Below are 12,303 nucleotides of genomic sequence, written 5' to 3'. Positions count from 1 at the left end.
ATAGGGTGCATACGCTGTGTGATAGAAAACGGAGCTTATTCCTAAGTTCTCCATTTTTGCTTATGCGTTCCAACCCGCTCTTTTGAGACTTAGATTTTATTTTTAGACTACTCTCTCAAGTATGCCTAAATGATGAATGTGCACTCATAAGACAAGGTAACCGCATAAATCTGGCTGACGTAAGATTATTCCTATCTCTAGTGAATACTTGCTTACATTGCTTAATGTGGCCAACCACTTATCCTCCCGGGCAATTAGTTGTTGCTGACTTTACTCATAGACAAGCGTTGCGTCCACCTATAGATAGGCATTGCTACAGCTTCATACTAAGCAAATAAGGTTTTCTCACAACATTCACGCAACGTACACCTCCCAGTGGTTTGCTACATGCTTCATATTCCTATGCCGCATGATTAAGTATGCGATACTTTAGCAATCTCACTAAGTGATGCAATGAAGGTTAAAGACGTTAAGTAAAGAAAGATGGAGATGGAATTGAAGGAAACATTGAAATGCATTGAACACACAATGTATTAATTTCTTAATCCAAAATGTAACACAATATAATATAAGAAAATAAGAGAAAATGAAAGGACCTGTTGGAAGCAATGTCTTGCTTCCAGCAAACGTGTGTCCAGGTTGCCGGTGGTGCCATGGAAGGGCGGTGGAGCTGACTCTCTTGAGATCTAACTCTGGCGAAGGCTCCGATCGTCACTCAGAATGGATGAAGGAGATGAAGAACTCTCAAGCTTTCTTCTAACGCGTTCGTCTAGATAACAAGGATCCACCCAAAGGTAGAAACTTGGATGGAAACCTTGGATCAAATGAAATTCTGCTCATCGGCTTCTATTTATAGAGCTTGATCGCCGACAGTATTAATGGATCTACTCTGATTCTGACATTCGCGGTGTGATGGTTCTTTTCTGAATTCTCTGCTGCTAACGGCGTGGTAGGTGAAATGTCAACTTCATCTTTTGATTTTCCCGAGATATGCATTGATGCTTCCATTCCACCAACCTTGCGTTCATCCTCTATTATGGTTATCGTCATGTAGTCGCAATGTCTTTGCGATGACCACATTCGTTCGATGATCGCAATGTCCTTGCGATGATCGCAAGTTCTCAGCGATGACCGCATTCGTTTGGTTATCACAACTTCTACACGATGATCGCAATCGCTTGATGATCGCAACTCCTATGCGATGGACGCATGCGGTTGATTACCGCAACACCCATGCATTGAACGTGTGCGTTTGCATTTGCGATGGAGAATTTTCTTCGCATGCGGTCGTCTATGTGATAGCCTGGCTTCCGCATCTGCGTCCACTTTTTGCGTTAACTACAAAGATAGACAATTTAACACATAATAACGCATAATAGTGGGTTAGCCGAGATTTTTAATGCTAAATGACGCAAACTCATTTTCTCATGAATTTTTAACATAATTGTCGCATATTCTGCTTAACAGCCTTCATAATTCTAAATAAAAGGCCTAAGATGACGTGCATTTCTGTCCATCATTAGTTATTTGATTGAGGAGTTGGTTTAAGGGTGGGCTATTGAAGTTGGCTGTACCGAGGATGGTTCCCAGGTTTCCTTGATTGACGTTGGTCATTGTGTGCTCTGATACCAAGTTAAAGTATGAAGTTGTCGTTTGAAGAGGTGTACGACGGGACGGTAAACGATAGTAGTCAAAAGATAGACGATAACACCAGTGAGTAGACGATAGTGTCAAGCGGTAGACGATAGCATTTAAAGGAGGTAGATGATAGCGTCGAATGATAGACGATGGCGTTTAGAGGAGGTAAACAATAATGTCTGAAGGAGGTAGACAATAGCGTTAGGAGATAGAAGATGTCATGTAGACGATATCGTTAAGAGGTAGACGACAGCGTTAAGTGATAGACGATGTCGTGTAGACGATAACGTCAAGAAGTAGACGATAGTATATTGACGTTAGTATCAAACAAAGGTAAACGACAGTTTTAGCTAGGTAGACGATAATGCAGAGGATACACGACAGTGGCACGCCAACCTTTTCTTTATATTCTCTTGTATGTTGAAGTGTACATATGTGTTGTATTTATACAATATGGAATCCCTAATTTGGGAGTATAAGAATAACTCAACAAAAAATAGTTAGACACTTGTTGTAACCATCCTATTCCTTTGGTAAATCCTATTCTTTTGGTAAAGAGGCAAGACTGTAATTTATGAAGTCTTGCACTGCTGACGAAGCTACTATGTGGATTTTCCTTTGGTGGTGTGGCTGGCTGTGTTGGCATCCTTAACAAATATGACTCCTAAAATTCCAATTATATGCCTCTGCAAACGCGGGCGTTGTAGCGTTATGATTCCCACAAGTTGGACATCCAGTTTTTGTTGGAAATGGCAACATCCTCAGACGATAAACATGACAGCAGCAAACGGTTTGAAACGGAACCTACAAAACAAAAGTTCGTTATAGGTTGAGTTGCGGAGCTCGCTCTCTTTAAGACGTTTCGCGTTTCTGTCCAAGTGTGCAAGTAGGTCAGGATTTCATGACCGGTAATATGTCATTGTCAAGCCCAGGAATGGCTTCATCACCGACAATGATGTAGTTGATGATGAAATCACCTATGAAGGGATCTATGTAGATGTTAAACCTCTCCCCCATCGCAGAGTCATTGGGGGCCATGTTTGTTATCAAGCTATTGGGCTCACTGAAAGGGAGGTCGATTCCCATGCCACGAAATGCTTCGATAACATCAAGGTTTGGTTCGTACAACCGAACACGACGAATGTTGTATTTTAAACATAGTTGCACCACCTGCCAAGGCTCTTGCAGATTATTACCAGCAAGTCCATGGTAGGCATGGAGAAGAACGTCATATGGTTTGACGATGGATGACATGGCAGCCATGAAGAGGACAATCATGTGGAAAAGCTTTGCCATTTTTTCCCAATGTGATTGATTTAAAATCCAATTTAAGTTTGAGTCATATTATCGAACAAACGAAGTAATAAAGAGATCATGAAGGCATATTTGTCTTTGGGACCTGAAAAAAATGGAGAACTATTGTCTTATTTTGTTGCATGTATGATAAATGAGAACTGAACTTACCACGACAATTTTGTTGAATGTTCATTATGCATGAACCAGATCGATAACCAATCCTACTTGACACGAAATCAATTGATAAAAATTGTGTCTAAAAATGGAGTCCATTTTGACTTGTTTGTAGCGGACTACTTTTTGAAGAACAAATGATTCACATTTTCTATAGGTCTTGGCTTGTATGCTTTTCTTTTCTTTTTCTTTTTTTCTTTTTTTTCTTTTTTTTTTTGCTATAATTATTTAAATATTATGGTCCTACAAAATTATTCTTATTTCGAATTTAGTTTGAAATTTTGAACAATTTAATTTTTGGTCCTTATAGTGAGTGGTTGGCATTAGTTACATAAAAACCATCAATTGATACTTTTTGGTCGACAATTTCTAAAATTTGGTATGGATTCCATCTTAACCCTCAATTCATACTAATTTTTGTTAGTTTAAAGTGTATTTTTCAAAATAGATTAAATAATTATAATAGATTTTTATGTGAGAAAATGTTTTCAAAATTTATAGAGAAAAGAATAATGAAATTTTTTTTATAGCACTATGACTGATTTTTATTTTTTTTTGGCTAGTATATATGATAAAATAGAATGAGAATCGGATTATAAAGATAAAAATGGTAGTTTAACATATAAATTTAGTTATCTTTAATTCTCGACCAAAAAAAAAAGATGAAAATAATTACATAGATGTTATTTTGAGCTTTAAATGGCATTTGGGCAATTGGCAAAGTTTATTAGGGTCAGTTGGGGTGAGTTGAAGTTCATTTATGTCTTCAAAATACATTTTTGCACTTTTATAACATTTTTCGCCATTTGACGAAGTTCATTAGTGTTGCTTTTGGGTGTACCGAAGTTCATTTAGACCTTTAAGGGCCGTTTATTTTTTTGGAAATGTAGATAATATCCAAAATCATAGATGTTCAGAATTACATATGTTTGGCATCTCTTAAATAAATATGCTTATTTTATGATAATGTTTTTGAAGATATCTGAGAATATTTAGATAACTGTATTTTTTTTTTTTGTAGGATTCCTATTCCAGAATGTCTTAAATTTACATAATATTTTAAGAATGTCCTTACAACGATTTATTAATTTATAATTAATTTAAAATAATTTGAACTTATATAACATATTTGTCTTTATTAATTTGAATTTCTTTTTAAATTAATATAGTTTTGTTATTTTATTTCTTATTTTTCTCAACAGAACAATATATATATATATAGATTTAATATTTTTTTATAAAAAATATTAATTTGAAATTGAATTTGAATATCTTTCTAAAAAAACAATTACAATATAATCAAATAGAGTAAAATACAGAATTCACAGTATTTATTTTAATTATAAAATGAGAAAAAAGAAGAGTAACATTTATATATAAGAAAAAGATGGTTAGAAAAGTAAACAACGATGCCTCAACTTAGGAATCCAGAAAATCCATATTTCAGGAGGGCATCTAAGACCCCAAGATGCCCTCTATAAAGACTTACTCTCTCACTTTGTAAATGGGAATTTAAAATTTAAAATTTGAAAATGAATAAAATTCATAATTAAAATAATGGAAAGTAGGAATTGGAAGTTTAGATTCATAAAATGGGATTAGGTTAAGGGTTGACTAGATAAATAGTAAATTTAGATGTTTCATTTAGAAAAATAGTAAAAAAAAATTCAAACTTGTGGAAATAGCAAAATCAAATTAAATAAAGAATAATAATGATAAATTGTCAAACCTGCCCTCACTTACAAATAAATACCTAATGTTCATAAGTTGAAGTACAAAACTTCAAATACACTGTAACTAAACAATTACCATAGTAACCAATGTAGTTTACCAAAAGTCCAATCAACACCTACATGATATGATTACTACAATTCTCCAAGCATTCAAAGAAAGTAAAAAATAATTAAAACCAAAATCACCAACAACTCAAATAAAAGAAAAAAAAAAAAACTAGGGATTTGAAAAGTTTCTCCTCTTCCTTCGGGTTTGCTCTAAAAAAGAAATTAGAGATTTGAGAATTTCTTCATGCAACCACAACGCCTCTTCCTTTGGTTTTCCTTTTCGTCGGGCGATCACAATACACACTGTCATAGAGAATAAGAAACAATTGAAGGAAAGAAAAATCATATATTAGAGTTGTATGACTATCGATTACAGGTTCATGAACGAACAAAAAAAAGTGAGAAAATGAAAAAAAACACACCTTAACCTGCTGGTGGTATGATATGCGGCTACGATAATAGTAGAACACCTTAACTACGATAATAGTTGAAAAAAGAAGGTAACAAAAAACTGAATTTGATAACAGAATGCACAAATAAATTAAAAAGGAATAAGATAAACCAAATTTGATAAGAAAATGTATAAATAAATCGACACTGAATAAGATAAAATCAAATCTGATGACAAAAGATAGGTTTGGATAGATAATTATGGAGAAAAAATGAGGAAGATACAAAAGTTTGTTATAATAATAGATCACAAAAAAAGTTATGGTTCAAATCTCATAAGTTTACATTACAATTATATGTGTAAATATAAAATAATTAAATCTCATAGCTTCATATTACTATTAGACCGTATGTGTAACTATATGTTAGTTAATTGGTGAAATCTTATATAAACATAACTATAATAATATGATAAGTGCTAAAATTGATTAAAAAATTTTTGAAGAATATTTTAATGATTTGGAAAAAAGAAATATCACTTCGTAAAAAAAAGTCATTCAAGGATATGAGAAATATAAAGCTAATTTATTAAGAATATATGTATAAAATTATGAAAAACAATTCAAAGATTTGAATAAAATTGAACATGTAAAAGTAATGAAAAATCATTCAAAGATTTGAATAAATTTGAAATTTGATTAGATAAAATAAAATTCAATAATATATGGATATTTAAAATATTAATTTGATAGAAAAATCTATATATTTAACTCAGGTGAGATTAATTCAAAAAGTGGTTAAACAAAATCTAAATTAATAATAAAATATGGAGATTATGTTAACTACATTAGCAAAATTAGGAAGACATTTGTTCCGGAAAAAAATCAGCAATTACATTGTATATATAACTCGACCTTGTGTTTTATTCTGCAATTACCTTGTATTTGTAGTTTCATCAATAACAACAACTACTACCTTGTATTTGTAGTTTCATCAAATTGTATACATAACTCGACCTTATGTTTTATTATGCAATTACCTTGTATTTGTAGTTTCATCCATAACAACAACTACTATCTTGTATTTGTAGTTTTATCAATAACAACAACTACGAACCAGTTAAGGGCAGATCAGGTATTTTTATTAATAACAACAACTACGAACCAGGTAAGGGTAGATCAGGGATTTAGAATTTTTTGACCATGTGCATTCATGTGAGTTATCATAAATCTTATTTCTGAGCGATTTTGCCATTTTTCAAAACGAAACCTTAAATTTTTCTATACACTCCAATCCTCCTTTAAATTATTAAGTGGGCTTCATTAGTTGGCAGCCGTAATCCAACAGAGAAGGGTAATTAGACAGCTGGAATGAAGGAAGTAGGAGCTGGAAGTGGTTGGTTGAACGGGTAGGGCAACAACTGAATTTAATAGCCTCTATTATTCTAAATAAACACTCAAGCCGGAGGAGAAGTAGTAGAAGGAATATTGAGCAATTGTGTGTACTTGCTGTTGGTGTGAAGAAGAAGGGGAAGAAGGGGAAGAAGGAAAGTAAATTAATAAAATTAAATTAATAATAATTATACATATAATAACAACCTTATTATATGTATATAAACTATATGTTATATCCCATATAATACATAATTTATAGTTATATTTTGTATCAAATACAATATAACCTATAGATTTATTTTCTCTCAACCATACATAATATTCAATATAAATCACATTTATACTAAATATGAATCTCATCCATATAGTTTGAATCATATTCAAATTCCTCTCATAATATTTTATATTATAATGTATCAAATACATTATATTAATTATATCACATATATAATTAATTTAATTAATCATATCATATATAATTAATTCCCTCAATGAATTTGAACATTTCAAATTAATCCAAAATTAATTCTCAATCAAATCTCTGTTGAGCTACAGAGGGGACCTTATGGATCTGTAAATTGAAGCTCCAATGGTATTTGGATAATTAATTAAACTCTTTAATTAAATTACCTAACTTCCATTAACTGTCGGTTATTTGAGAGTTGCACTCTTCGCACTACAGACATATTTATGTGTCCATTAAATATAACCAATCAATAGTGCGATGACCCTTCACAAATTGCTCATAAGTACAGTTGGGTCAAAATTACCGTTTTGCCCCTACAGTTACATCTAACTCCTTAAGTACCACTGATTTCTCTAATGAACAATAAGTCATAGTGCAACCATGACCAAATCTCTCTTGGCCCAGAAGAGGGCGTGACCACTATTTTCAAGCCCTGGAATCAACCTTTAAGAGAGCAATTTATCTACTTGTCCCGACATCAGGGAAGGAGTGAATTCTGTCTTGTGTATCTATGTTCCCAGCTCCGCAGTCAGACGAATCCTCAAAATTGTAGGCTTATTGAGTTGGCAATCTGACCATTCTCACCCATACAAATTAAAGAACCGCCTTCATGAGCAAGAGTTCACAATTCACTCAAGATTTAGATCATGTCACCTATGATCATCCTAGTGAAATGTAAGTCTCTATTATTAATGGCGTTATATAATGAGACTAATCATTTCATGGTCCAGTCTTATACAAACTCTTTGTATAGGATACAACCGTTCACATGTCTCCATATGAATGCTCAGGATCAGATCATTTGTAGTACTTTACAACACTTGTAATACCTACAAAGTAGATTGTATCCGTAGTGTCATCAGGATAAGGTACCCAGCCTTATCCACCTACTACAAACCGTTTAGGTTATTATTTAAACAAAATTCACCTGTATATCTCTACATACTTGTTTAAATTGCATAAAATAAACTAGGATATTTAGTTTATTGGATTGAGTGTATGCAATAAAAATTATTTTATTAATAACAACTTGTTTATACAATGTTTACAAACTACAAGAATACAAGAGATTTAGGACACCAATCCCAACAGTTTACTCACAAAGATTGGAATTATGGTAAAAGGGAGATGTTGAGTGCATTGTTGATCTAATTCAGGTTGTCTTAACTACTGAAATTGGAAAGAGGTTACAGTTTAGAAGTCATTGTCGTTGAGCCATGGAGATTGTAGCACCTTGGAGTAAGTAAGTGAATTATTATGTTCCCTAAGTTTTCTTATAAGTGTAAAGTGTAGAGAGTAGAAAGAATGGATTCATGCAGTTAAAAGAATCTAGTTAAATTGGGGAAACACCTTGGCTGTGGCAGGTTGCGTGCAGTTGAATGAAGGGCTGACTGTGTGGTTCGAGGTGCCACTCACCATCAAACCACTCAATATAAGGTGCCTTGTTGATTCTCGCATTCCATCACACAAGCCTACTATGGTAACATTAGACATATGAATCGTTGAATACATAACTGTCGCATGCTTTATGCACCTGCTGGATGCATTAGGGTGTTGAACACATAGTTTATCCTGCTGTTCTCCCCGTGATTTTGATTCTACAAGTGCTTAAAATAATGAGGGAGAATGGTGATGAATTACTATGATGAATGGATATGGATGATTGATTTGTCTCTTGGTAAGAAAATCAGGCGAAGCATTGGTAGTGGACGCGTGTGTTGGGTTGTATGTCCTAAAACTCATAGTTTTGTAAATAGTAAACATATATGAAGTTTATTCAAACAAGTGTTGTTGATTGTTTAATAAATCTAAATCCAATAAACTACGAACCCTTAGCTATTATCATGAATACTTGGACCTTATGTAGAGACATAAACTTGATCAAGTTTGAGTAAAATAGCCTAAACCGTCTATTGTACTTGGATTAGATTGGGTACCTATTTCTGGAGATACTATTGAATACAACCCGCTTTATGATTGTTACAAATGTTGTAAAGTGTCATAAACGATGTGATCAGTTCGTTCATATAGAGACATGTGAGCGGGGGTGTTCTACACGATGAGATTGTGTAAGACAGAGCATGAAATATCACTGTTACGTATTAACACTATTTACTGTTAACACTGATTAATTTCACTTCTTGATGACCTAGATAACTTGATCTGAATCCTGAGCTGTCTGTGAACCCCTGTTCATTTGCAATTGTCCCTTGATATTCATAGGTGAGGGTAAGCCCAACGTTGTTGCTCAATATGCCTTCCATTTCAAGGATAAAACCGGGAAGATGGTTGGGGACATAGAATTTGCAATATGGCATTCACTCCTACCCATTTTAGAGATAGTAGAAAGGTTGTTCCCTTAAGGGTTGATCCCAAGTCTTGAACAAAGGGCCCCATCCTCTTGTTGGCCTGAGAGGGAATGGATTTAGTGATCATGATCCTAAATCAATTGTTCATTAGAGAGACAGTGGTACTTAAGGAGAAAAGATGTAACTTAGGGGTATTTCGATATTTGACCTAGTTGAGGTTACGAACAACATGTGAAAGATCAACTTATTGATGACGATTATATCAAATGGTCACATAATATATCTACAGTGAGGGGGGTGCAACTAGAGGCTATAGTAGATCGTCCTGTTAGTTAACGAATGTTGATTAACTAGGTTAAAGAGTATGACTGGTTAGTCTTGGGTCATTGGAGCCCATGATCTGTAGGTCTATCGGGTCTCCTTGCTAGCTCAATACGAATAAAATTGAAGAACTAGGTGAAGTAAGAATTTGAAATGTTCAAATTTGGGTTTTAAGGAAATTTGGGTTTTATATGAGATATAATTTACAACTAAATAATTAATTTATTAATTAATTAGTTTTTTAGAGTATACTTGATCATTAGCATGAAAGTGTTTTCTAAAACTTGATTAATGTGATTAATCAAAGCTAGGTGTCAAAGACAATTTAATATGTGAAAATTTTTTTATTTTTATTTAATTGAAATTTTTTTAATTAAATAATTTCCAAAATTTAAAAAATTGTATTTCATTTTTAATAAAAAAAATTAGTTAGTGGAAAAATCCAATTGTTGGATTTTCCCATTAACTAAGTGGACTTTGAAGTGGCATTTCTCAAGCTTGACACCTAGAGATTACATTCTAGTGGAGTTCGAGGTGAAGGACATTAAAAATTGGATTTTGCATATGTTTTCTTTACAAAAAACTTTGTTTTTAAAATTTACAAGACTAATGCTTCCTCAACTTTTGACCTATAATCTTCCACCTCTTTTCTCTTTACTCTCCTTCTTTCTATAGTGAAATTCCCTTATTTTCATTAACAACATGGTCCCACAACTGTGTTCTTCAACTGAAGAATAATGGGATTTACCGTTGGTGGTGTTCATTGAGCTCGGGAGAGGAAGATTGCGGTGGAGTCTTCAAAGGTTGTATTTTCTATCCCTTTTGCATGCTTATTCTTGTTTTTATTGCAATTAGAATGTTGTCGATTTCATCGCTGTGCATGCGTTCTTTATGTTCCATCAGTGTGCACACCTTGGGAATACGTACAAGTTCTCTCAAGTCAGACCCAAGAATAAATCTAACTTAATTTTTCTGGTAAGTTCAGGGTCAAATGCAAGGACTCTAACATGTTCTAACACAGACTTTGTTTTGGATCTGATGCAGATATTTCCTAATTAATTGAAGTGTTGGTTATTTACACGAATCTATAGCACGCATGCAAGAAAAAAAAAAGTTTAGAGGGAGAAAAGGGTTTATGTATGAATGGTTTAAAGTGTTAGTGGTATGTGTTGATTTCCTAGCAGAAATAGCAAGCCTAGATGAGCACAATGGTGATGAAATGAAGATGGTGTAGATGCTTGTTTGCAATCTAAGTGTATGTGCTATACGTTGAAAATTCTATTATTTAGTTCATGCTAACTTTAACATCTCTTAATGCAAAAGCCACATGTAATCCTATCTCTAGGGTGCATGTGTTGGTCATAAAGAACATGCTGAAGGAACTCTAAATAGAGAACCAGTGAACGGAAGTGGATCGTTCCAAATGCCATTGATAAAGAACACAAATATTTGAAAGTCAAGAAGAATAGATTATGCATAACAAGTAAATTACAGCATGCTTCTTAAAGAGAAAACAAGGGATTAAGTATGCAATATCTTTGAAGAACCCTTTATTCAAGTATCCCTCGATCATTCAACAATGTGTCCAATAGCACAAACTCGAACGCAACGATCAAAACTCAATCTCAACAAGAAACTGGATGAACCTCGATCACAATCGAGTACAAATCGACCCTCGACCCTCAACCCTTGAACAGAACTGAACATCACCACAAAGGTTACCTTGGTATTCTCAGTGTGAGAATCCAAGAGTTGTGAGCTCTGTATGACTTTGGATAGAGGAAAGGAGGAGGTAAACGATTGAGTATGCGACAGAAGAAGGAAGTCTATCGTATAGACTTGATACTCGATCGTGTAAAAGAAGAAGCCTATCATATAGACTTGCTACTCGATCGTATAGCAGCAAGTAACTATCGTATAGTAAACTTGATACTTGATCGTTTAGTCTGTGTAATACTATCATTTAGTAAAACTCTTTTACTTGATAGTTTTTCTTTTATTGTGAGATGATACGAATCAATCATCAGATGATTTGGAAAACCATTTTCCTTTTTATCTCGCAGTTACCATAAATCGCAAATAAACTCCCACTCAAGTCGGTTATTAAGAAAATGAATAATTCATTATCATATAATTAACATATTATAAATAAATTTAATAACTAACTTATCATATTATATTTATAACCTATAGTTTTAATATTGTATCATATGAAACATATAAACCAGAGTTCTTTTTCTATTTTATGGAATTTGATATAAATCATATTTATATTAATTCCTCCAATCAAATAATGTATCAAATACATCATATCAACTATAACAAATATAATTAAATCAATTTAATTATATCATATATAATTAAATTTCCTTTTGTTAATTTGAACACTTCAAACTCACCCAAAATTTGATTCTCAACTTGAACCCATTGAGCTACCAAGGGGATCTTATGGACCTGTAGCTTGAAGCTCCAACGATACGTGAATAACTGACTAAACTCTTTAATCATGATATCCACCATACGTTAACTGCCGG

At 33.2% G+C, this 12,303-nt stretch overlaps 1 protein-coding gene across 1 annotated transcript; it reads right to left on the bottom strand.

The window, feature by feature from the left end:
• Positions 1–2,529: 2,529 nt before the first annotated feature.
• LOC120072135 (glucan endo-1,3-beta-glucosidase-like) lies at positions 2,530–2,934 on the bottom strand. Its single transcript, XM_039024547.1, has one exon. It carries the CDS (start codon positions 2,932–2,934, stop codon positions 2,530–2,532), a length of 405 nt encoding a protein of 134 aa, XP_038880475.1.
• Between the last annotated feature and the right edge of the window lie 9,369 nt (positions 2,935–12,303).

Source organism: Benincasa hispida, chromosome 2, assembly GCF_009727055.1.
Source record: "Benincasa hispida cultivar B227 chromosome 2, ASM972705v1, whole genome shotgun sequence".
Classification (NCBI taxonomy): Eukaryota; Viridiplantae; Streptophyta; class Magnoliopsida; order Cucurbitales; family Cucurbitaceae; genus Benincasa; species Benincasa hispida.
The sequence above is the reverse complement of the archived record's forward strand: the minus strand, read 5'-3'. Positions and strand labels throughout refer to the sequence as shown.